The sequence below is a fragment of the Trichoderma harzianum genome, assembly GCF_003025095.1.
Source record: "Trichoderma harzianum CBS 226.95 unplaced genomic scaffold M431scaffold_3, whole genome shotgun sequence".
NCBI lineage: Eukaryota > Fungi > Ascomycota > Sordariomycetes > Hypocreales > Hypocreaceae > Trichoderma > Trichoderma harzianum.
This window is the reverse complement of record NW_020209251.1, coordinates 252,649-278,335: the sequence shown is the minus strand read 5'-3', so window position 1 is coordinate 278,335 and position 25,687 is coordinate 252,649. Positions and strand designations below refer to the sequence as shown.

General features: G+C 50.9%; 7 protein-coding genes across 7 annotated transcripts; 4 read left to right on the top strand and 3 right to left on the bottom strand.

Annotated features, from left to right (window-relative positions):
• Window positions 1–5,641: 5,641 nt before the first annotated feature.
• Window positions 5,642–9,147, top strand: M431DRAFT_2479 (hypothetical protein; the record flags this gene model as incomplete). Its single annotated transcript, XM_024913761.1, has 6 exons — window positions 5,642–6,079; window positions 6,150–6,175; window positions 6,251–6,355; window positions 6,417–7,533; window positions 7,589–7,726; window positions 8,071–9,147. The coding sequence occupies 6 exons, from the start codon at window positions 5,642–5,644 to the stop codon at window positions 9,145–9,147; spliced, it is 2,901 nt and encodes a 966-aa protein (XP_024777021.1).
• A 1,005-nt stretch (window positions 9,148–10,152) lies between these two features.
• Window positions 10,153–11,477, bottom strand: M431DRAFT_79816 (hypothetical protein; the record flags this gene model as incomplete). Its single annotated transcript, XM_024922866.1, has 3 exons — window positions 10,153–11,160; window positions 11,224–11,387; window positions 11,441–11,477. 3 exons carry the CDS (start codon window positions 11,475–11,477, stop codon window positions 10,153–10,155), a joined length of 1,209 nt encoding a protein of 402 aa, XP_024777020.1.
• Window positions 11,478–12,706: 1,229 nt separating this feature from the next.
• M431DRAFT_79565 (hypothetical protein) lies at window positions 12,707–13,108 on the bottom strand (the record flags this gene model as incomplete). The annotated part of the gene is made up of 2 exons (XM_024922834.1): window positions 12,707–13,001; window positions 13,065–13,108. The coding sequence occupies 2 exons, from the start codon at window positions 13,106–13,108 to the stop codon at window positions 12,707–12,709; spliced, it is 339 nt and encodes a 112-aa protein (XP_024777019.1).
• An 835-nt stretch (window positions 13,109–13,943) lies between these two features.
• M431DRAFT_108679 (hypothetical protein) lies at window positions 13,944–16,412 on the top strand. The gene is made up of 7 exons (XM_024911686.1): window positions 13,944–14,156; window positions 14,227–14,248; window positions 14,349–14,358; window positions 14,430–14,570; window positions 14,632–15,092; window positions 15,148–16,019; window positions 16,087–16,412. Exons 1-7 carry the CDS (start codon window positions 14,115–14,117, stop codon window positions 16,342–16,344), a joined length of 1,806 nt encoding a protein of 601 aa, XP_024777018.1. The 5' UTR covers window positions 13,944–14,114; the 3' UTR covers window positions 16,345–16,412.
• A 267-nt stretch (window positions 16,413–16,679) lies between these two features.
• On the top strand, window positions 16,680–18,591 carry M431DRAFT_491569 (hypothetical protein; the record flags this gene model as incomplete). The annotated part of the gene is made up of 2 exons (XM_024916917.1): window positions 16,680–17,750; window positions 17,806–18,591. 2 exons carry the CDS (start codon window positions 16,680–16,682, stop codon window positions 18,589–18,591), a joined length of 1,857 nt encoding a protein of 618 aa, XP_024777017.1.
• A 2,332-nt stretch (window positions 18,592–20,923) lies between these two features.
• M431DRAFT_338521 (hypothetical protein) lies at window positions 20,924–23,284 on the top strand. Its single transcript, XM_024914404.1, has 4 exons — window positions 20,924–21,116; window positions 21,275–21,650; window positions 21,744–22,015; window positions 22,104–23,284. The coding sequence occupies exons 1-4, from the start codon at window positions 21,045–21,047 to the stop codon at window positions 23,013–23,015; spliced, it is 1,632 nt and encodes a 543-aa protein (XP_024777016.1). The 5' UTR covers window positions 20,924–21,044; the 3' UTR covers window positions 23,016–23,284.
• A 694-nt stretch (window positions 23,285–23,978) lies between these two features.
• On the bottom strand, window positions 23,979–25,220 carry M431DRAFT_79471 (hypothetical protein; the record flags this gene model as incomplete). Its single annotated transcript, XM_024922826.1, has 4 exons — window positions 23,979–24,199; window positions 24,270–24,422; window positions 24,515–24,919; window positions 24,998–25,220. 4 exons carry the CDS (start codon window positions 25,218–25,220, stop codon window positions 23,979–23,981), a joined length of 1,002 nt encoding a protein of 333 aa, XP_024777015.1.
• Between the last annotated feature and the right edge of the window lie 467 nt (window positions 25,221–25,687).

Sequence of the window (25,687 nt, the reverse complement as noted above, 5' to 3'; positions counted from 1 at the left end):
ATGATGTAGGCTTATTTTGTCACAGAGGCCATTGTTTCAAAGGCTCCGTATATGCGGTGTCCTGTTGTCTCGAGGCACATAACAATCGTAGTGGCGTTCCAATTCGTGGATTCTTCTCGTCATGGAGGGACACACACGCACACACGAGGAGATACAGGCAGGGACTCTTGGGGAAGGTTGCAATGCACATGACAAGGCTACCATGGCAGTTTGCAGCTTTGTGTCATGACCATCAAACAAGGAGGATCAGCCTTACCAACGAACATGGGGAGTAATACATGTCATGCCGACACAACTACCGCCACCTATGCAGCCTTATCCGCGAGGCCTTGTCACTGCCTTTCCCCCCTTGCCCGAATATCCCTTTCTCCGGCATGGGGGTTTTGACGATTTTCGACATCTGCCGGCGGTTACTAATATTAGATTTCTCAGCATAATGCATTCGTCTTCTAATCACGATCAACGATTCCGGCCATTCCGAGTTGTGAACATGTCTCTGTCCTCGCGGCTATCTATCGAAGCGTGGAGGGTGTGAAGTTTTGACGGCGGCTAATAGCCGATGTGTCGTGAGATGGCTGAGTTACATTGAGAAGAAACATGGCACGAGGGCAGTGAGCAATGGGCAGATTCGCGTGCCTGGGGATCGGGGCTGAGTTCAGGTTTGGCTACATTTCTGCGAGCTGGGAGAGGTTGTCTAGACGGGATGCAACATTAAACATTTGGCCGTGCCACTCAAAAGGCGGCTGTTCATGGCGATGCCCGGAGATCCACTGTCCTAGTTTTTTGCTAGAGGATGGATGAGCAAGACAACAAGGCGGCGCATATACGACGAATTAGAAGCAGATGAAGCGTTACACTTTGTGGGATGGACATGGCTGTGCTGCTTGTTGTTGGACGGCGACAAGCGCGCCTGCGTTGCTCCGGAGGGCTGGTAACTTAGGTTGATCAAATCAATGGCTTATGCAAGATGTTTCCGTTTATTCTTCCAGCATCTGCTTCTGTTTGCAAGTTGCTGCATGAGAGGGACGGATAGTGTGTACAGTAGCGTCATGATGGGTGGGTGAATCTCTAAAAATATCTGGACTAGAGCGTGTTGGTCGTCTTAGTCACTAGTCGTCTGCGTATAAGCGCCGAGATGAATAGCAGCAGAGTAACATGGCGCGGACAAATCACTCCAAGTGCTATTCCCGAGTCTATCTAGTTTGACTTATTTCTATTTTTATTTCTATTTGAAGAAATGGAAAAGAAAAAAAGGGAGAAAGGAAGGCTAGCAGTACGCAATCAATACGCAAGCAGTACAGTAAAAGAGGTTCGCAGTGACAATTCCATTTGCTGATCTACAGTACATCGACGATCGTTCTGGTTGCCTCGCCACACTCACTCTGGCTCCAATCAGACCCCCGTAGCAAATGCGGTTGCAGGACCTGGTATTACCCTCATAGGTAGCATCTCCTCTGGATGCTTGGGCGTGAGATAAGCGCCGGCGGGCAACATGTCGTCAAGACCTGCAGCAGCGAGCTGAATGCTGCGGCTGCGACAATCAAGGGATTGTTCCATGTTGTTTGACCTGCCGAGCCATGCCCTGGGCGAAGCTGTCTTAGACACTGAAGCTTGACAGAATGCCTTGTAGCACTTTAGAGTTTTACCGGCTCGTCGTGATCAATGTGAAAAGATACGAGCTATTGCCTAGTTGGTGCTTTTCGGTGCTAGAGCCTGCTGTGCATCCCAAAGAAGTGAAACAAAAGTGTGTTGATCCCACATCCTTCGCCGAAGCCCCTGCGAAAGTGACTGTGAGAGATTGCAGCTCCACGTCCGTTTTGGGATTCCATTCGACTGATAGGAACAGCACGGCAATAGAAAGTAATACATGATGCAAATACTCCAGTCGCTTCTTCTCCTTACGGCGGGTTTGCTGACTGCAGCTACGGGTACTGTATGTAAGGTATGAGTACATGCACCCTAACGTGAACTGACGCCCGTACTCGGTACTTTGGCTGCACGTACTTCCATTTTCTCATTCCCCGCTGCGGGAAGAGGGCAAGGGGGGAGCTCACTAGCACTTTCCAAGCCTGCGGTAGCTCACTAACTTTAGCTAATCTGGCCCCCAAACTGCCCACTAGCCCTCAAATCTTCAGCGACCAACTATTTGCAGTTCATCTCAAATCGTTAACCTGCGAAAAAGAAAGGAAACCAAAGGAAAACCCGGATTGCCTACCACGAAGGATGGTTTTCACCCTCAAATGATCGAGATCAGATAGATTTCAGCAAAGCCAGATCTACAGGGGGGGCAGCGAACGAACATGGTCCCTATTCGTGGCTGCACTGGCAGAGACAGGAAGAGAGACAGATGGACGTGACGTTCCTGGGCGACAGCCGAATCACCGGGCTAGCATTCGATACTCATTTCTCTTCCTCACCGGCTGGACGGATCCACAAAACGAGGTGGGAATTGGTCTGCAATAGAGCGATTTCGAAAATGACTAAAGGAGAAGACTATTACTATTAGTTGTGACCGCCTCTACTTGTCTCCATCGGAGTCGACTCCGCGCGGCCACTTGGGCCAAGTCTCCCAAAACGAGAAGCTAGCCTGCACTTACGGAGCACGAGGGCGGGCGCCTTCGGGCTGCACGGAGCGGGCCATGTGCCTCGTGGACGCGGAGGCGACCATGTCTCCCTTGGGACAGCACTAAAGAGAATGGAGTGCGCATGTTAAACAAACCCCTGGCCCACCAGGACGTCAGCTCTGCGCGAGATGGAGACGCAAAAGACGGGGAACTTTTTCAGCTCTGACCCATCCTTCAGTCTTCGTTTGCAAGCCGGGTGGCCGCCACTGCGCCGTTAGTAGAGCTCGTGCCCATTGCTGGAACCGCAGCCGGGCGTTGATTCGTTCGTTGCAACACCGGCAACGCAGGGAGAGGCACATATCGCAGCTTCACCGGTTTCCCAAGTTTGCGAGCTTGCTGGCTGAAAATGTTGCGCCGGGCATCGGCTTCTCTGTTCCAAAGGGGCGGAGGTGGCCGATGCATTGCTGAGGCATCTCAGCCCGTCGGCCCTTTGGAACATATAGAAAAAGCAATTGGATGTGAGATACTCCGTGCATACGGGAACTATGAGGGCACTTGCATAACGCACGCGCATTAGCATGTATGTATCATGTACGAACATCATACATCATCGCCTGCAAGTCGAGGCACCTCTGAAGCCATGGTGTCAGTGTTGCGACGGGATCCGTTCTAGAAAGGAGGCATGGAAGAGCGGGATGCTCTGTGCAAGGTACTACTACTACTAAGATCCTCCCAGGCAGGCCATTGGAGAAAATGCGTCTTAGTACTGGCTCCGGTGGACTGGGAACACCAAGCTTTTTGCTCAAAGACACGTTACGGGGAAAAACCTTCTTCTTCCACCCTTGTTCCCCCCAGATGTAGCTGCCGATGCGCCAAAACGAGGCCTCTGCGCACAAGCGTACCCAGTACCCTGGCCAGGTTGATGATCTCCCAAGTTAGCTGGGCGATGCCATGCTACTGTCAATCTGCGGCACACGGCATCTCTGCCCTTTGCATCACGTCCACAAGACTACCTAGTAGAGGCTATCGCGGTCTCTGTCTCCGGGTATGTTCCTCCGGTGGCGAAAAAGGGAGAGAAGAACCTTCTGTTCTCGTGAGCCATAGCTGCTTCCTTCAAGACCCGGACTCTCTCACACGATGCCCTCACGGCCAACCAGATGCTCCAGGATCGGCTACGAATCTTTGTGTGGCTGTTGGTCTTCCGGCGAGAAATCAAGCCCAGCCCCACCACCGTCGGATTTCGCTTCAGCAGAGCAAGACGAAGTACATCGTTGTGCTCTGTAATAACTGACGAGTACAAAGGAATCAAGTACTCCATACTAACAAGCGTCGCTAGCAGTTTTCGTCTCTGCCCCTGTAACTTCTCGCCAAGCGCGCACAATTCTCATGAGCCCACACACATTCAGGACGCCGTGTCTCACAACTGCTCATGCAGGTGTTGATCCTCAACAGCGAAGGGGGGCAAAAGAAGAAGAAACAAGTAGTATGTACTACGGAGCAGTCATAAGGCAGTCCGCGGTATGGGACGAAAGACATTCATTTCCCAACTATGAACCCTGCTGGAGCCGCCGGACTGGGACGTTGACGCCATACCCGCGCTGCTCTCGCGGGCCCCCCTTGTTGGTCTTGTTTTAGGGCCTTGGTTCTTTTTCCGCCGGCAGCGAGGCACTGCCTGTGTGCTGTGCTTGTACAGTTACTCCTACTTTCCACATTCCATGATATGATGTGCACAGCCGGGTGGGAAATTCGGGACAGTCGTGTTCAGGTAGCCTGGCACCTGGCGCATCTTGGAACCCAAAGAGGAGATCAGCAAAGCCGTCACATTAGCCTGCATGCTGATAAGAAAGCTGGGTTCTAATTATATCCCCAGTCACGCATTGCAGCCAGGTTTGGCCAAGCTCTCTCTGCTCTACGACGGGTACGACTCGCATATGTTTGGCATAGAGCGAATCCTTGTGTGCCCAACATTGGCATTGGCGCGGCCGTTGGTAGTGATGAGCGAGGCAGCAACAACCATTTGATCACGGCTCTGCTTATGACAGGCGGATATTTCTTACCCCTCCACCACTCGCCGCCACCCTCTCTGGGCTGTGCCCAATCAAGGGTATTGCTGCAGCAGTCGACTCGCAGCGCTCATCTGGACGGAGCTTTTTAGTGTCTACCCCAGTCCTGGCCCGTTCGCTCCCGCGGGCAGGGCTGGCAAGGGCTGGCTCAACCACGCGGCGCCGTCCCCACCGTGTATCCTCCTCCCGACATGGTTCTGTCAGCCTCGGACTGCTAGCAGTACTGTAAGAGTTGGGTCGGGGGTGTGCCAGAGAGATTGGCCCATTCCCCGTTGCGTCGTGCTGCCTCGTACCCAGTACGAACGGCGCGGGAGAGCTGATGGCTTCGACACCGCCCCGGGGAGACAACAAACCCAGACCATGCCGTTTTACCTGGTTTTACATGCACCCCATAGCTCAGCTGCCAGCCCACGGCTCGTCATGGAACTAGGATCATGTTTCCAGGGCCGCTTCAGATGATGGAGTTCGGCTGTGTTGGCCGCCGGGGGTCGTGCTGCCCACGCGCTCGCTTCCCACACAATCAACATACATGTAGACTACCTCTGCGCGCTCTCTCTTTTGCCGCCGCCGTCACCACTGCCATCTTTCCCGCAGCACGACGATAATGCCTTGTTCTCTTCCTATATTTGTCTCTTCAAGGGCATTCTGAGGTCGCATCGCTACTGGGGACATTACCTCAACCCGGCGAGGCTGAGGCTAGGTTGTCGCCGACTTTGCTTCCCACCCCATTCGGCTGCTACGCTGGTTTACCTCTAGTCGACCAGTTCCGTTCTCTCCTACACCATCTACATACCCTTGCTCTCCCCTTGCCGTGCCTTTTTGGAGATTCCGGCCCTATAATCCATAATCTTGACAACTTCACTTCACGTCACATCACTAGCAACTCTTTCTCGCAGCCTTCCGGGCTGTGTATACCAAGATAGACTTTTTGTGCTCCACGACTCCCCGACACTTTCTTCCTTCAACTCTATTTATCTTGCGTCTCATCTTTCTCTTGGTCTGATATAGTCCACAATGGGGAGCCTCAGGAACATTATGAATGTCGATGACGACCACGTCGACTCACACTCCATAAGAAGAGACCGAAGGCCGACTTCGAGAACTTCTATCGATCAAGATCTCTCCGTCCCCATGCCCAGATATAATATCCCGGTGGATCTCTCAAGGCAAACATCTCCCCCTCACATCCTCCACCCTGCAGCGCCACCCCTGGGATATAACAGCCACCCTGGCGGTCGTCGACGCAGCAACACTAGCACTGATTCCATGGACTCTTCCTACGGACAGAGCCAGAACCATCCATCGTACTACACAGGAACAGCAATGAGGCCCATCATGTCAGGAACCGGTTCAGGGGATCACCCTGTCAAGCTGACGCCCATTACTGGGAGAGTCAGTCGGGCCAAGAAGGGTGTTCCAGTTCATACTTGTGATGTCTGCCGGCCTCCAAAGGTATTTACATCTCATCTACTCTTTACTTTTGTATCATATTAGATATATACTAACATGGTTCATCTATAAGACCTTTACTAGAGCTGAGCATCTAAGGTATGTTGTTGTCCATTACCCCTCTTCTCTCTCGTTCATCACACCGAACATCTGGCTTACTCTATCATCTCTCAGACGACATCAGTTGAGCCATCAACCACCCGAATTATGTTGCACAGTCTCCGGTTGTAAGAAGGTCTTTTACCGAAAAGACCTTCTAGATCGACACCTACAGAGACAGTAAGCTTCTCTCTTCATCTCCAACATATACCACAGGGAATGAGTGCTTATTAGAACCTAGTGGCGAACACGAGGGCAAATTGAACAGAGACTCATCACGACGACGACGTTCCGGCAGCAGCCCATCTCGACCTTATAGTAGCTCGCCACCGGCACCGACGAGGCAAGCGACCTCTCCCTATAGCGTTGGAGCTGCCGCCACACCGGCTCCAAGCGTAGGAATTGTCTCAGGTCACTGGTCATCCGTCAACAAATCAACACCGCAAGGAAACACAATGCAATCACCACACATGCGAGACACACATGCGTATCAGATGGCGGATATGAGTGTGGTCGACCCCATTACTGCCGTACAGATGCCAACCTCCCGGGTGGTCCCCTACGATGAATCTCGTCCTACCGGGCTGGGTGTGCTGAACCCTCAGGTTCCAGAGTTGTGTATGTCTGAAACGACACCACCAAACATTCCCTGGACAGATAGCTCGGGCATTCCATCGACTACCTCAGGGAGTGCCTACTCGACGCCGGCATCTGGTAGCTCCAAGTTCCAACAGTCGTCAGCTCGGGCTCATAACGCGGAGTGGAGCGGACAGATGCCGTCTTATACAACATCCCCAAGCCCTGTCATCACTGACAATGGCTATCCCATCTCTTTCACTTATGGAGCTACCCCTCCACAGCTCTATTCTTCAGTATATGGGGATAGCTTGGGGGCTCCATTTCCTAGCTACGAGCACAGCGCCAACCTTTACAGCCCACATCAGATGCTTGACACTACAGTCCGTAGCATGTCTCCGCCACAGCTGATTGTAGGTCAGTCTGCGGAGACTATGATCGCGGCGCCGGCTGCATTGCCTGCGGATCGTATGATGTATCCTCGCACTTGTAGCCGTGAGCCTGTAGATGCTCTCGGTCTGTATACTTTGATGCCGACAGCTCTGAGCCATGGAATTCGAAGCATGATCCCGACTTACATCGAGGTATACTGGGATAAAGTCCACTCCATGTACCCCATCATCCACAAGCCGACATTTGAAAACCCGACAAACATGCCCGAGGAGCACCTGGAGATTCTTCAGTGTGCCATGGCAGCCATTGCCACTCAATTCCTCGAGCACGAGGAGCACCGCGCCAACGGGCACCAGCTACACACCTATGCTATGGACAAGGCAAAGATTGTAAGAGAATGATGAAAACAAAGTCGGCGAGCAGCAGCTAACATGTGTTTATTAGTATACCAACTCTGGCACTCCGGAATGGCCACTGCCGATCATGCAGGCCACGCTCCTGTGCGAATACTACGCTCGTTTCCGGGGAAGGAACAAGAAGGCTTATCAGCCGTCGCCTCGCTTTGAGGCATTGTATCAAATGGTTAGTTCCGCCTAGATTTCATTGGTTTCTACGTTTACATACCACTGGATTTCTGTGTGTGGACGTCTCTTCTCTTTTTCATGTTTGTCATGTGTTACGAATTCCATTTCTATTTTTACGGCCTTTTTCTTTTTCTCTTCTCTTTCTTTCTTCTTGCTCTTCTTTTCTCACATGTACAAGTGATGTGCCCCTATTTTCTTCTTTCCCCTTTTCTTTTTTTCTTCTTCTTTTACTCTTTTGAACCCCTCTCCATACGGTTCACCTTTGCGTTTCATGGTGTTTCTGTATTTGGAGGGGGAGATTATACCATATGAAAACTTTACTCATTCGCACCTTCAATGCAGGTCATTCACGCACAATCTACTTTCCCGCCGAACCTGGGGCCCTGCGACGCCTCTCAGCAATGGAGGATGTGGGTTCATATGGAGTCAAAGAGGCGTCTCTTGTCTGCCTGCTTCTTACTCGATGTCCATGCAATGTCCTTCCTAGAACAGCCTCGTGTCTCGGTACTTGGCCTGGACTATTCCGACCCCGCGACACTCCCAATCCCCTTGTCAATGGGCACGCTGCTCCAATGGGACGCGCAAAACTACCAAGAATGGAGCAACGTCACCCAAGCTGCCCTGCCAGCGACTGTCGGGACGACCATTCTCGAGACCATTTCTGCCGCGAATATTGCTTCAATCCCAGCCTTTGACGCCTCGCTGTTCCTGGTCGCACACGTGCTGCAACTCCCCCAGAGACAATCCCTCACGAAGATTAACCTCTTGGATGATGCATCTAGTATCAGCATGAGTCATTTCAGGATCATGAATCTGTTCCCATACTCTCCAATTGCAATGTCGCATCTTGCTCTCCACTATACCCCGTTGCACACATTGCTGTCAGTGTCTGGTGACAGTTGGGTTTTCAACAAGAAGGTGCTGCAGGCCACCGACTTCATGGAACACCAGAGACAGCTGGAGAAGTGGCGAGACTCTGGCAGCGCTGCTGTTGCAGCTGCCTTTGCTGCTCGGGCTCTCAAACTCTTCCTCGGCCTGCAGAGGTGTGTTAACAAGGACGGAAGCGCCTCGATTCCACCTCAGTTCCAGCGCACACAGCAGAAGGAGATTTCTGACTTTTGGGGCATTTACGTGTGCGCTCTTATCTGCTGGGCATTCGGACATGTCGGCATCAGCCGCACCGAAGCCAAGGCGCCGACGCGGAGGGCCGCCATCCAGTGGATTTTGAAGATGTCGGACATGGAACCTGGTCGCATCCAGCAAATGTCCGAGCAAGAGAAACAAGTTGGCTCCGGCGCTGTCAGTCTCGCGCGCGCGTCGCTCGAGAAGGACTGTTTGGGCGGAAGAAACATTTTGCTTGCCGATGCTGTTGGTGTTTTGAAGAAGCTAGAGGAGGGCGATAACTATAGACGATTTTAAGGGAAGTGGTGTTTCTGTTTTGTGTTTCTGTTCTTGTTCTTTCTTGGTTTTCAAAAAAAAAAATTCTCTTTTGTTCTTTCTCTCTTATGATATACATGAATATGGCATCTCCCCATGACTTTTGGTTTATAATGGTTTAGCATAAGGAGTTTCACTTAGCTCAAGAGCAGGACGCATGAAGGGTTTATTGGCGCATGGATTATTTATGAGCGACACATGTTGGCTCATTGGTATGAGATACCTCGGAAAGCAGGCGTGGCGATATAGTAACTAGGTAGGAAGCATACAGGTTTAGGAAGCAAGGATGGAAATGGGATATTGATTTCGATAACTTGAGTGTTTTTTTAATAGATGTTTTCACTGTGGAATTATGCCCTTGTAGATGTTTAGATGTGCTGATTTATGGAGATGAGATAAGGTACAGCTAGCTATATAGAAGAGTATATCCATCCATCCATCCATCCACTCTACTGTCCGTGTAACTTCAGCTATGGAAGAAGAAAAACCCACAGATTCTAATATGATTTTAATTCCATATATTATATTTAACTGACAATAAATCGACAACGTTGGCCTAATTTTTTTTCTCTTGTTCCCGATCCACAATGAATCCTGTTTTCAAATAGTAAAGAAAAACAAAAAGAGAAAAGTAAAATGAATTTATGCATAACCCATTTCCCCCTTCCATCCCCTGAGCAGCTAAACAAAACCGCTCAACTTGCGAGCAATTAGTAAAGAGAGAACCTCCCCCCTCCTTTCCCCCATGTAAAATTTGCCGCCTCTCTCTCTCTCATCAGGAGTTCATGCCTCAACTTCGTAGATCTTTCCGGCCCCCTCTCATCTGGGTGTTGAGTAGTAATACAAGTTCCGTCATTCAGTAAAAGGCGTGGTGACGAAAAGGTCCGTCGGGTGAAAGATGGTCGATTTGAGCTCTCTTCATCGCCAAATCTGTCTTCCACCTAACAGTTCCAACTATGAGCCATCAAGTGTTGCTGGCTGCTGGTTTCATCGGGCATAGGGATGGAAGCCTCTGTTTCCGCCACGACCTCCTCCACGGTAGTTTGCGCCAGGCTTTCCGGCATTCTTGGGCCCAGTTGGGGCGTTCGCTGGTGGTGAGTGCTGAGCATCCGGCGTGCCTCCCTGGCCAACACTTCCACCACGCCGAGATGAACCTTGGCTGGCATTAGGTTGTGGCACGTCGTCGTACATGCCCTCCCAAGAAGTGGGAGCCCCTCCACCTCCACCCATGCCATATCCGCCGCCTCCATAGCCTCCACGACCGCCTCGCCGGCCGCCATGAGGGCCCTGGGGACTTTGCTGTTGGTACTGATCATAGCCATTGTAGCCGTCTCCGCCCTGGCCGCCTCCCTGTTGCTGTTGCTGCATCATCTGTTGTTGCATCTGTTGCATCTGCTGCATCATTTGAGGATTCATCTGGCCCATCATGTTCTGTCCAGGGCCACCGCCACGACCCATCATCTGCTGCATCTGTTGCATTTGTTGCATCTGCTGCCACATGGCCGGGTTCATGGGCATGCCTCGCGACATGGCCATCTGCGACTGCATCATGGCAAAGTATTGCTGCATCCGCTGGAAATATTGAGCCATCAGCTGTGGCGTCATGGCCGAGTTGTTGCCTCCCATCTGCTGGCCCATGCCACCTTGAACAGATTGTTCTTCGCCCTTTCGAAACTTTCCACGCTTGGCCGCCTCTTCTTCTTCACGTAGGTTGCCCCTCGGCTGAGCCTTCTTGACTTCGATGGGCTTCCCATGTATCTCGAGCGGCACATTGATGCAAGCATCCACGCCAGCTTCACTCTCGAAAGTGACAAACCCAAAACCTCGGGGTCTGCCGGTGTCCTTGTCCATCATCAGTGTGGCATCAACCACTCGACCAAACTGGGCAAAGTACTCTCTGAATTCCTGGTCTGTGGTATCCTGGCTGACTCCACCAACGAAAATCTTGCTCGTCTTCTCCTGCTCATCACGAGGAATAGCTCGCTTGGGGTCGATCTAAATGCCCAAGTTAGCAAAAAGCAGCTTCAAACATAAGGGTTACAAGAAAGTAAAACTCACAATCTTGCCATCTAGAAAATGCTCCTTGACCATGACAATGTTGACAGTTTTGGGGTCCTTGAAGGTTAAGAAACCAAACCCTCGTGATCGACCGGAGCTACTGTCTCTCATTACGGTACATTCGACGACTTCGCCAAATTGGGAGAAGTAATCTCGTAGCGATTCTATGGGTTGTTAGCAATCTCAAAGCTCGCCTAAGGCATAAGTCGGGACGTACGGTCTGTTGTCTCCCAGTTTAATCCACCAATGAACATTTTCCTAGATGAGCAAATGGTTAGCAGCCAGCATAGACATAATATTATTGCCTTCATGTAAATAACACGTTAAAGAAACAGCAGTTCGCGGTAGCAGTAGCAGTGTGTGGGATTAAGCATGAGAAATTTCAGCGGTACAGTGAGAGGAGAGATGAAGCGGCTGCCGGCCCTCTCTGGCGTATAAATGGGAAGCCATGGTCAAATCCGTCGAATACATTATATTGCTGTCATCGGGTCGAATGGCTTGGAGAGGGCAGCCAACTGAGGGCGTACGCAGATATCCGCCAGGCTGTGTGCTTGCCCTTGTTGCTTGTTGTAAAAAAGGACATTTTTTAAAAATTTGTATGCGCATAGCCTCAAAAGCCACATGGCAGGCGACTGGCTCCCCAGAATATCTGACGCGATACGGACCCAGCATTGTCTCTTACTTGGCGAAATGGTGAAGTTGAGGTTATATCAAGAGTTGTCAATGATGGCGGTTCATAGGCCCCACTGCGATGCAATGCTTGATGAGATGTCCAATGGCATGACAGCGATTGCAGAGGGACGCAAGGTGCCAGACAAGTGTCGAATTTGTTTCCTTTCTTTTCTTCTGTCTTTTTCGTCTTTGTGCTATCGTTTGACTCTGTCTCTGACTGTCTGTTGCTAGGTACGAGTTGACCCTAAGCGCTACCCGCTGTCAATCTTGCTACAGCCTCCCGAGAAGTGTGTACATGCTCTCGTGGGCTATTTTAAGACCTCTGTGACCGAGAGCTATAAAGACAAGAGTTCCCATATTGGAATTGGAAAAAAGGTCGTTGGTAGGTCATCTTGCTCTCAACTTTATCAAAGCTTGAAACCCTCCAGCTTCTTGATGGGCGAAAGGCCATCGCTTCCTTGTTCTCCATTTCCCCAAGAATGTTTTCTCACTTGGGAGGGCGGTTCAATGTATTCTTCCAGGCGTTTCAGGATACCCCAAATGAACTCTCATGCTTGTTGACACTTTTGCTCTCCGGTAGACCAGGGTCTTCCCACCGCTGAACCTGATTGGTCTCCCATCTAATCAAGCCAGCCATTTTGCCCCAAGCAAAATGTATATCCACTATGTGGTTGCAGGATGCAGGATTACGCGCTGGCTGGTAGCCTCTTATCATCACATTGCAACATTGCTGACGACACTTGTCGCAGATAATGTGGGAAAGAAAATATCATGCACCGAGTGTCATATAGCTTCACAGAACGGGGGGAACTCACCCATCTTCCTTGGCACTGGCTTTATGAACGGTCCCGTATGGAGGAGTTGTTGGCATATCATTTTGCGGCATCACATGTGTGCTGCTTGAAGCGTTTCCTCCTCCAAGGTTAAAGTCAACATCGTCTTCATCGTCGTCTGCATCTTGGTTCATCGCATCGTAGCCGGTATTGTCTTCATCAACAGCAGGGGCAGGGGCAGCAGCCGGTTCGAGCTGGTCATGAGTTTTGGTGTCGGTATTTTGGACCGCACTTGCGACCGGCGCGGTAGGCTTTGCGTCAGTATCTTCGTAGCTAAGAATCATCAGGTTAGTATGGTGATGGACAACTAATTCCGGAAAAACTGAAGAGCCTTACAGGTCGGCGAAAAGATCGTCCTCGAAGTTTTCCGCTTCGGTCATGATGGAGATGGTGTGGTGGGAGATGGAAACAAGATTGACGTGAGGCGAGAAGACCCGACACCGCGATTCTGGGTCTCTAGCAGTGCCAAAATGTAGGAATCGGCCGCCGTAGAAGTATCCTGGTTAAGAAAATATCTTTCCTAAATGGTAAATAACAGGTGATTTTGATGCCAAACTGGGCGATGAAGTCAAAGGGATTGTTGGGGTAATGGCGTAGCAGTTGTAGATGGAAGGTTGAGGACGAAGTTGCTCCTTAGGAAAGCTTGACTGAAGGCCTTGTGCCTTGCTACCTTACGCAGCTGCTGACTAAGTCAGGTACAGAGTCCGTTGATGGTCTTACAGCGAAGGCTCTGAATCTCACCAGAAGCGCGGCAATGGCTTAAAAAATTACAGCTCGATGGAAGGCAACTTTGAAAAGAATTGAGGCTTCGAATAACCCTTAACTACTTTGCTGCACCCTGCTTTCTGCCCCTTGCGTGAAGCAAGGCTGGCCGTATACCATCGCAGGTTACAAAATCACAAATCAGTACTAGAGATGTAACTTGGAGATGCGTGCAAGTTGACTATAATTTGTTAGTGCGGAAGTATACCTAAGTAGAGTACAAGCCAAAAGTCTCCGCAGGTACCCAGCAGCGGCAGCCTCGCCACCCGCAGGCGAAACGTACAGCCTTTAGCGCGTATTGCCGCTATGAGGGCCCCTTCAGCGACCTTACAGGGCCTTTACCCCGCCTCAGCACCGGCACCTCAGCGCGTTGCCTGCTGTACCAGCAGATCCATCCTACTGTACCGACCGGGAACTTCGCATTGATGGCTACGAGAGTACTTGTACGGAGTACCCGACCAGGCCACACTACCTAAATAGAGCTTGGCTGAGACAAAGACTCGAACGAGGATCATCACCGAGTTGTTCCAGCTCGTTTCGCACAGTCACTGGCTTTGTATCTGTTAACCCAACACCCCGCATAATGACGCCTCACCTTTGCGCTTTCGACGACCATTCGTGAACATGTGGTCGTCCTCTGGGAGCGGCAAGAAGCCGGTCAATGCAGTAAGTAGACGTCGCCTCGGCCTTGTGTCGCAACTGGCGACAAGTGGTGATGCTAACCGCCGGTCCCCAGCCGCAGGAGATGGTACAGGTCGGTACGTTGCTCGAAATCCTCCCGTCGCGTTGGGCAATGCGCCCTGAAAGCAGAGCTTTGGAACTGGTTACTGACTGAAGCCCAATTGCTCTACGTGGTAGATCGGTCTGAGTATGCTTCCATCGCCCCATTCGTTCCCCCCAGCGGTTCGCCCTTTTCGCTAATGCCACTCCTTGGTACAGATCAGTCTCGCCGTTCTGGAGACCGCCGCCACGAGATGGCTCTTCTAGGAGAAACGTTACTAACCCAGCTGGCCGAGATGGCTCCAATCTGGTCGTTGGGGCCGCGTATTCACATGCGGATATCCTCAAGTTCGATTCATTGTGCGCTTCTACCGCAAACTGGCCCGTCATGTCTGTTGTGTATCGCTGACTTGAGACAAAGAAACCTCTCCAACTCTTCTTCGCCTCGTCCTAGAACCCCCCCTTCGACGTCGTCCTCGAGAAATCGCATGGCCGACACCACTCCACCACCACAACGTGGCTCAATGGGCTCCACTTCGCCGCCGTTCAAGAGTTATATCAACTTCCTGTCGAATACCAACGACGATTGGAAGGCGGACGAAGATGAAATGCTAGGATATGAAGATGACGACGGAGACGACTTTGGGCTCCCTAGCCTTTCAAACATGAAGAGAAGGTCGAAGCGAATAGCTACTCAAAACAAGTCATCTCTGAACCAAGAGACTCTGTCTCCCGCCGATGACGGTTCCTTTGGTAGAATTCAAGGCAGACGGTACTCGAACAGCGCAGACATCGCAGCTGAGCGTCCAGCACCAACCTACCCCATGCCCAAGAAAAGTGAGGGCAAGATCCTCCGACCTCAGTATAAAGACATATTAAAAGGTCAGGCTGAAACTATTACCAGTTGGGTTACAAGTCTTATTAACTCGTTGACAAGATCCGGCAAATGCGCTTCATTTGATCAACTACCCTTCTATTCCTAGCAATGCACCGCAGAAAGAAGCCGATGCAATCAACTCCCGTATAACGCGTATAAATAAGTTCAAACGACTACTACAAGCATCGTCAATATCGCTCCCTGACCTTCGCACGCTGGCATGGTCAGGTGTACCCCACGAAGTCCGTGCCATGACATGGCAACTCCTTCTTAGTTATCTCCCTACGAATAGCGAACGGCGTGTTGCGACCTTGGAGAGAAAGAGAAAGGAATATCTAGACGGAGTCAAGCAAGCGTTTGAAAGAGGAGGGACAGCTAACAACAGCTCCTCCGCCGGAAAAGCGAGAGGCTTGGACGAAGCCGTTTGGCACCAGATCAGCATCGACATTCCTAGGACGAACCCTCACATTGAACTTTACAGTTATGAGGCAACGCAGAGGTCGCTGGAACGCATCCTCTACGTTTGGGCTGTCAGGCATCCTGCCAGCGGATACGTGCAGGGTATCAACGACCTAGTGACACCATTTTGGGAAGTTTTCTTGGGGCTTTACATTACAGACCACGATATCGAGACGGGCATGGATCCCGGTCAACTGCCCAAATCAGTTTTGGATGCTGTGGAAGCCGACTCTTTCTGGTGCCTTACCAAACTTCTTGATGGCATTCAAGATCACTATATTGTTGCACAACCGGGCATCCAGAGACAGGTTACAGCTCTGCGTGACCTAACTGCTAGAATCGATTCAAACTTATCAAAGCACCTTGAGCACGAGGGCGTTGAGTTCATACAGTTTAGCTTTCGGTGGATGAATTGTCTCCTCATGCGCGAGATCAGCGTCAAGAACACGATTCGCATGTGGGATACATACCTCGTAAGTCCATCTCTCAGCATTCACCTGCTAATCTACCGGACAACCCAGCTAATGACAGGGTACCCAGGCCGAAGAACAGGGTTTCTCAGAATTCCACCTCTACGTTTGCGCTGCACTTCTAGTAAAGTGGTCCGATAAACTGGTGAAGATGGACTTCCAGGAAATCATGATGTTTCTACAGAGCCTTCCTACGAAGGCGTGGACGGAAAAGGATATTGAGTTGCTCTTGAGCGAAGCCTTTATATGGCAAAGCCTTTACAAAGGCTCTGCAGCACATTTGAAGGGCCAGCCGCAGCGTCCCTTGCTCCCGAATCTACAATTATAGCGTGAATTGGCGCACTACAATCTGGTAAAGCGATTAGCCTTAATAAACAACCCATTTGATTAGTAGCGTCTCCATTTCTATCCCGTACCCATAGCATGCCATCTGCTCTATAAAATTCGTACCAATTAAAGGGATAATGGGATACGAGCTCTGCGACAAAGAGGTCACGTGGCCGCGCGTTAGAGTGGACGTCAGACCGCGTTACGCCCAACGACAACCGCAGCCTCACCTGCAGAATCCAAGTAAAGCGCTCGGAGATTTGCAATCAGGTGGTGGTGGATTGTTTCTCTTTTTTTCTTTTCGCATATTTTTTTTACTTGTTAGATATCAGCAGCATGAGCCCAGTGGTTATTGCTGACTCTGATGACGAAAGTGACTCAAACGAGCACATTGCCGCCGCTCCAGCTATAACAGTGCCCCAGGCGCAAACACGATCCTTTGAGCATGGAAGCCTTGCCACTGCGTCAACTGATTCGATCCTCTTCCAGCAAGTCTTCAATGAGCAGTATGGAGCCGCTTGCGAGAGAGCCCAGCAACTACAGCGGGATTTCGACGAAGCACCGCATCAGAGCTCAGCCATGACCATTCCTGATGTTCCCTTTCAGCGAACCACCAAAGGCTTCTATCATTCATCCACCACATCAGCCACAGATCCCCATACGGATAGGCTTCAAAACACCCAGATAGGACGGCCCTCATTGGATTTGGCCCAGATTCCCTCTTCGATGCAGAAGCAAAATGAGGCTGGCAAGGTGGACCTTTGGGAAGTTCCAAGCAGTCCAGAAGCCCCCGGATCTCTGCAAAGACAATCAAAGGGATTGGATCAATTGTATAGGAAAGATGGATTACCTACTACCAAGGGTGCACTTTCAGATAGCCCTTGGGATAACCATGAACTTGTGGAAAGCCGAGGCAACAAACGGAGACGGTTGGACGAGTCTAGGGAAACACCTTCGGCAACAGACGACGTCGATTTGATTATGTTTCGTTCTAGTAACAAGGATATCACCAATGAGGAACTGGAGACGGCAGCAGCATCCAGTGTCCTGCTCCCTACGCTGCCTGTTGACGCCAATTCAACATTCTGTCTAATACACCCGTCCACAACAGAACGCCAACCGTCATCTCATATTGAGATGAATTTGACATCAAACGATGTTCCAAAATACAACAATTTGCTCTTGAAGCAACAGACACAGTATGCTGTTGGCTCCAGTGGAACGGTCACTAATGTCAACACCCCTCGAAGCCAAATGCTCTCAAGCCATAATTTTAGCACTGTAACTCCTAGAGAGCAAGCTAGGGAAGTGGCTACGAAGAAAGTAGAGTACCGAAGCTTTACCACGCGAAGGGATTCATCCCCCGACATCATTTCTACCCTGACACCCGGTTTGGACAAAGTTACTGTGAGTGGGCTGGCAACCAGGGCATCGCGCATGAAAGGCTAATCAAATTTTGCAGTCCGAGCTGGAGTATTCTCCTGGCCTAAATCTCGAGTCCAAGCCCGATCAGGAATGCTGTGACGAAAGAGATTCTTCAGCTCATCAGCCCCCACCACGAGAGTTGCAGTCGGAGGAGAGTGATGCCGAGTTCGTGGCACATCCTACGCCAATAGCCAAATCTAAGAAGAAGAGGGGGCGTCCAAAGAAGCCTCCAGAAACAGAGGAGCCCCTGCCAATGAAACAGGCTGCAGGTCCTGTATCGGCCGCGGCTGATGGAACACCAGATGCAGCGCTGCAGAAGAAGAAACGAGGGAGACCTAAGAAACAGTCGAGTGATACAGGTGTAGACGGTGCCCCGCCTCCCGCCGCCACTCCCGTCTCTGCCGTTGTCCCTAGCAAAAATACGAGAGCCATGTTGGGACAAGAAAAGGCTTCAGCTAGGAATGATGGAGACAATATCCAAATAGCCGCAAAGCAAAGCTCAGTGGAGATGCCAAATGAGCAGGGAGCTGCCGAAGACGCCTCGTCCGCAGCAGACGACACGGAGCGTGTCCGGCATCAGGCAGCCCCAGGCAGCCAGAAGAACCCGAAGGATCATGCCACCAGCCAGAGCATTCCTAACAGGCCACAGGACGAGGACGAATCCAAAGGGCCAAAGCAACCTGCTGCAAGAGGGAGAGAAGAGAAATCGGGGGGTGACAAGAAGGGATCTTCGGCACAAGGGATGGCCAAACCCCTGTACAGGGTTGGGCTGAGCAAGCGATTTAAGATTGCCCCGCTGCTAAAGTCTGTACGCAAACCATGACGGAAAGCAGACGACAGGAACAAGAAAGGTGCATGGTATCTGAATATACTGCGAGTGGATATGTCACATCTATAATTAACCAAATCGAAATAACTGATACAGCTCAGCGGTTACTCCCTGGATCAAGAGCCGCCTCCTTCTCTCTCGAGAAGAAAAAGTGCGGTGGTTGGTGTGACCCGCCAAGACTATGACGAACGAATCATCACCAGAAGTAGAATTTTCGGGATTCCACGCCATGTACATACGCGTTGGGTAGAGATGGGGACGACGAGATGCTTGCACATGGGGGACAAGGTTACGGCTGTGGTGTGCAGTGGCTGAAAGCAACACCTTCTCGCAAAAGGCTGCTCCAGGGACACGATGAGCCAATGGCCGCAAAGGCGGATAAGCCTCTATTGGAGATAGCTTAGGTGCCTAGTAGGCATTTGGGCATGACCAACGTCACTGTGCCTAATTGGCGCTGAATCTAAGAGGCCAGGTCCTTCTCCATACCCAGGCCCATCTCGGATATGCAGAAGGCCTGCATGGCTACAACAGACTGGTGAGCAAGCGCCACTTTTTCACGTCATTCTCAGACATGGGTTGCGTCCGCGGTCGCGGCAATGTGAAATGAACAAAGTTCAGGGTAATAAATCCGACAAGGTCATGTCAATGTCCAAACGGTGCTCTCCCGTTGGGGCCGATGCGAAAAAAACAAGTGGTCAGTCGAGCAGTGGGGAAATTCATATGACATGATACTGTAGAAACAACTGTGACTAGCGAAAATCATACGGATGGCGGTCGTGGGAAAGATCCTCTTGCCGGCCTTTTTACGTACAACAAAAGCTCATCAAATGAGCTGGAAGCACGCATCAACCAGTGCCAGCCTGCATACCGTTTGTTCGTGCAACCTAAATCTGTACGTTTGAAACACCCTGGTCTGGGATCGTGCGACTCCTCTTACTTTTGTTTCAGTCGCATCAACTCCGAGCGATGAACCCACGATGGAACACTTGGAGACTTCGGCTAGCCCCAGACCATGGAAAGTCGATTACACTGCAGCACTAGTTCAAACTATCCATAGTTTGCCCCGAGAAACATGGCTCTCACTTGGATGAGCTGCAAACAATAAGCCTTAGCAGCAGTCTCAACTCTCCCGATGAACTAGATATGTGGACATTCCTTCAAGCTCTTGGGGCTATCTGGGCTATTGTTGCGGGTCTTTGGCTAGTTGCTAAAACCTCAATCGACACGGCCAATGGTACGGACTGTCCGAGCCACAAACTCGCCTAACGGCCTAAAGCAATCCATGTCAGACCGGTGTCAGTACGAGTACGATGGCAGGCTTGCTTCCTTAGAATAGGAGAGAAGAGGCATGAGAAGTGCTCATGCGACAGATTCTCGAGCCGACTTTTACGTCTCTTCTCTTTTTGGGTCCACCAGCTATCGTTTAGGACTCGAAGGGAATATCAAAAACGCGCCGCTCAGCCGAACTCTTCACAGCTCCAGGGCCCGGTTTCTAACCACAAGCATCAGACGGTGGCAGTGAAAACGAAAGAGCCCCAGACGCATTGATTTGACCGCGAACCAGGATCCGCATACGGCGTGGTTACCGTTGACTATCTACTGGATTCTTTTTTAGGGCTGGCCACCTTGCCATGGGATGGCCAAGTTGACCAGGGGCTTGTTGGAAGCGCGCGCAACCCTCTGGCACCCTGTCACCGCAAAAATCCAGATATGGACGCATACTCGCTCGCAGCATGCGCGCGTTAGGCTTTTACCAACTCCCCGCCGAGATACCGGCTTAAGCTGGGCTCCCGAAAGGTTACATGGTTAATACATACGAGGCAGAGAGGCACAAGGCACATGCAGCCGCAGACTGTCACCGACCCAAGGATATGAAAAGAGAGCCACCCCGCACTAAGCACAAAGGGGATGCGGGAGGGGCTGCCACTGGTCAAAGAGAGACGGTGCCGAAAGGTTTTTGCCCCACGCCCAAGCCGACTGTCTTGTGTGTACTGGGACCTTTGGACAGATGGAATGGCGTCTCTGACGATGGCAGGCGACAACCCTGGCTGGTATTGGGTACGAACCCCTGGCCTGCCTCTCCTGTGCCGTGTATGAGTACCTGCCATGTAGCCGCGACCTGTCCGGGGCCTGTGGCGCCGTACTGGTACTACGGGTCATACGCCAAGTTGATCGATATCTCTCTACTAGTAGTAGGTTGTTAGTGGCCCTGCTTGACTTACAGACAGCCCTCTTTGTCTCTACTCCTCCGCAGCTTCTACCAGATAGTCGCGCCCTCTTTTCTCACCTCGAGCTTAGTAAAAATTTCTCTTGTTTTGATTTTGTTTGTTCCCCCCTGCCTGTATCGCTCCTCGACCAACGCCTCTCTCGACCGCACTGTTTCATCTCTTTACCCCTGACGTCTTGGGTCTTCAAATCGCGGTGCCTCGGGAGCTACGTAGGTAGCCATGGCGCCAGACGACACGGCGGATGAGAATGCGTCGTACCGTTACCTGAGCACTCGCGGACAGGATAGTGGTGTATGAAGACACTTCCCTAAGTCTCTTCTTCCCCAAGCTATCCTTCAGCACGGATTTATTTTATTCGCTGCCATCCACCGTCTATACGTCATGCCCTCTGCAAAAAGCTGAGAACTCCGACAGCATCCTAGCAGCTAACAGTTTCGTCTCTGTGCCAGTTTTCATTTGAGGAGGTCGTCCTGAACAGTGTTGCCCCTGATGGCGGCTTATACATTCCTGAAGAGATTCCGCGTGCTACTGCATGGGAGTCATGGGGAGACCTTAGCTTTCCAGAGCTCGCTTTCGAGATCATGTCCCTTTACATTTCCCCCTCCGAAATCCCTCCCGCCGACCTCAAAGATATCATTGCGCGCAGCTACTCGTCCTTTCGATCCCCAGAGGTTACACCATTAGTCCAACTCAAGGAGAACCACTACCTCCTCGAGCTGTTCCACGGCCCTACATTTGCTTCCAAGGATATCGCCTCGCAGTTCTTGGGCAACCTGCTTGAATATTTTCTTGTCAAGAAAAACAAAGGCAAAACAAGCATCGCAGGTACGCCATCCATATCGCCCCACGTGCCACCCGTTGATGTCATCCCCTAGAGGGTCACGTATACGTACAGCAGTATTACGTGGTGAGACAAAGGCGGGCATGGGACTCTCTATGGCCATAGAGACTCGCTTATCCTTTATGATGAATTCTTCCTAGCAGACCGACATCGTCTTACCTTTGTCGGTGCCACCAAAGGCGACGCAGGCTCTGCTGCCGTTCATGGTTTGAGAGGGAAAAGGGACATATCCGTATTTGTCATGTTTCCCCAAGCACAAATCTCACCTGTTCAAGAAGCCCAGATCACCACGGTGCCGGACGAAAATGTATGCAGCTTAGCCGTTGCCGGCACCTTCGATGATTGTCAGGTAGGTTGCTACCCTGTTGTCCTCCCGGTCTACGCTTGCATGCATTTATCCTTGATTTGATTTTCTTTTCTTAACTCAAGGCATCTAGAACATCCTGCGCCGCCTACAAGCTGATAGGCAAGCCAACGAAGACTTTGACCTTGTCAGCTCGAGGAACTGGGCTCAGATCCTGGCTCAGATAGTGCTTTACTTTTACTCGTATTTCTCTCTTGTCAAGAAGTCTGCGTCATTCAAGACTGGCGATAAGGTCCGATTTGTGATCCCAACAGGCAAATTCGGCAGTATCCTCGCCGGATACTTCGCCTTGCACATGGGCCTCCCCGTCGACAAACTTGTCATCGCTACCAACGAAAATGACATCCTTGATCGCTTCTGGAAGACGGGTCGGTATGAGAAGCAGCGTGTCGGCCGTGGCGGGCATGGCGTTAAGAAGACTCTCAGCCCTGCAATGGATATTCTCACTTCCTATAACTTTGAGCGTCTGCTATGGTTTCTCGCCTGCGAGTTTGCATCTAGCGCAGGCATGGACCATCTCTGGAACCAGAACCAAGCTAGTCAGGAAGTTTATCAATGGTTCCAGGACCTCGACAAGAAAGGAGTCTTTGGCCCCGTATATCGCGACGTTATTAGGAGCGCTAGACGCGACTTTGAGAGCGAGCGAGTCACGGATCAACAAACCATCGAAACCATCAAAGCTGTTTATCGAAAGTCCGGATACGTGCTGGATCCGCACTCTGCAGTTGGCGCTGCAGCAACACAAAGATCGATGAACCGTACACATGCGAACACCCCACACATCTCTTTCTCGACGGCACACCCAGCTAAGTTCTCCGAGACTGTAATAAGGGCACTTCATGGCGAAGATGGTTTCAGCATTGTTGAAACAAGCTTAACGCCAGCAGAATTGGCTGACCTCGATAAGAGAGAGAAGAAGATAACTGTAGTAAATAACGACTGGCAGAAAGTTCGTGAGATCATCAATGCTCGGAATAGCAACTGAGTCACAGCACACTAGAGTTTACATCAACGCCTTGGCGTGAAACGAGTTGCTGGATACTCAACAGGGCGATCGCATCTACATTCTACACGGTCACGGATCCCTCGCCGCTATTTAGACAGCAGATTTGGTAGGATACGGAAAGGAAAATCGGGGGACAAGGAAAAGGTTACACTATCGCTCAGGAAGGGGAATGTATGCCACGAAAGGTTTTTCAATGGCGGGTAATCCTAGTTAGACACTTCCTATCTGTACAGTCGAGTATTCCACCTAAACAATCTTGGCCTATGCAACGGCCTAATTGTACTCTCAACTCCTATTAACCAACACTTTGGCGCTGAACCACAGTATAAAGTTGGGGATTGATTGGTATGTATCATATTTTGTAGTCAACTGCAAGATACAGTCACGCAGCGGTCATCCACTGTTAGTCACATATACAATGAAACACGCCAGAGGCTAAGAGTTGGCTAACAGATACTCTGGAATCATCACGAAGTAAAGGTTTTAACAGATGTGCATTTCATGGTATTTATTTAGTTTCTTCCCTCGTCCATATTCATCAAGACTACATGACAGACCCTGTGCCAAAAACAGCTCTCCCCTCTGCGAACTTTCATCTCTCTTGGCGCTAACGAATACTACTCTGTCATAATAGAATGAGCTCGTAATATAATATGCCAAATACTTCGGATAAGCTTGAATCATTGGCAACGGCTTGTTTGGTAAAAAACGGGGGTTGGGAGCTCAGAATAAATAACGACAGAAATGAAAATGGGAGGAAAGAAGAAGAAAAAAATGACAAGAGAACCGCAAACGCCACAAAGTTAACTATGAGGCCCATATTCCTAGGCCATGAGAGAAAACAAAAAGGATAAAGACGGGGAAATTGGCTTGTACACGTGGGGGGGAAAAAAAAGAGCAAAATAGCATCAACAGTTTTTCCCCGCTTCGTAAAACAATTCATCAAGGCTTCTCGTCGTCGAGGCTCTTGATGCGCTTCTTAATGATTTCAAAGGATGAGAAGAAAATGGCGTTGACGGCGCAGGACCGGATCATGGAGACGCCCAGGCCGCGGTACATGTGACGCTTGAAGAACTCGATCTTCGGGGCCGGTTCGACCTTTTCCCCGCGTGAGTAAAGTAGGGCGTTCCTCTGGTAGATGCTCTTTGCTGAGTCAATGGGGTCTGTATTGGGTGGCTTCGTTTAGCTGAGAGTTCAATGTTTTGGAGCGATATGTTTGCAGGAGATACTCACAAATCATGGCCCATGATACCAACCCGCAAAGGCCTCCGGCGGTAACAACAGCCAACTTGTTGCTGTTCGGGCTATCGCCAGCAAATGTGGTTCCGAGTTGTTTTCCGCTCTCATACACCATAAAGTAGATGGCTGTACCCAAAGTATCACGCACTGCCCCCAGAATCGTATGAATTAGCAAACATAGAAGCAAGAAGTAAAACAAACCCAGGAATCCAGCCATTGCTGCGTCGGAAGGTACTTACAAAGATGTAACTGGAAGCCGGTATAGAGCCCTAATATCCCCCGATGCTTAATGATATTGGCCATAGTCTTCAACGTCCCCTTATTCTGATAGCTCTTGGCTACTTCGCGACTTCGTTTGCAGTCCCCAGAACGCTCCGCCAGCAGCACAGAAACCTGGGCGCTGAGTTTTGTGAGTTCAAACGGACAGGCCAAGAATGTGATTGCAGATCCTGCTGTAGCGCCAGCGGCACCAAAGCAGGCCACTGAATAGAGATTAGGATATGTTCCAGGAGTGCTGACGTGGCGGTGGATGTCGAAGCCAGACTTTTGTTTGATCCAGCCGGAATAGACGTGTTTTGCTCTGCGGTATATCGAGAAGGAGACGGTGCGTACGAGCGTGATGCTCGCCATGGGGGCGGTGACACCTGCAATAATGTGAGGTCAGATGGCATTCATTGCATTGATAACGTTATATCTATCCAGACGACGGGGTAAAAACTCACCTCGAAAGAACCCCGCCAGAGCCTCGGTGCGGTATGTGTGCTTGACGCAATCCAAAAAGCCTCGATATTGATACGTCTGCATGCGTGTCTTGACGCTGTCGAGAGGGAAAGCGGCGAGGGTAGAGAAGACGCTGGATGTGCTGGCAGCGACCTCGATGCGGTAGCGTTTTATGAGCGCGTTGGGCCATTCCCGCTCTCGGTCTCGTCCCCCAGGATGAGGCATGACGGCTGCTGCGGAGCGACCTGTGACATCTTGGTAACCACGCTTGACCTCCGCGCTCATGCTTCTGGCAATTGGCGTCCGGTCACAACGCGTTCAGACAGCGGTCTCGTATGAGGCCGGAGTCTGGAGCGCGGATCGCAGCACGGCCAGCAGCCAGCAGCCTCTTGTCCATCAAGAGCCTCGAACGCAGGGTTCGGAGGGGTTGCCGTCGCAGGCGGACGATATTTCAGCGGTGGTCGAGAATTGGGAACGAATGAGTAGTCGGAATGGTTGTCGGAAAGAGAAGACGGAACCGAGTTTAGTTTCAGGAGCGTCTGTACGAGAGAGAGAGAAGGGGGGCGGAGCTTGAGCCGGGCTGGACTTGAAGTGAATTCGGAACCAAGAAGGTGAAATGGTCGGATGGAGATTGGAATGGAATTGAGTCAAGCCTCAAGGCGTCTCTGGCGATGATTCGGATGCAGGACTGC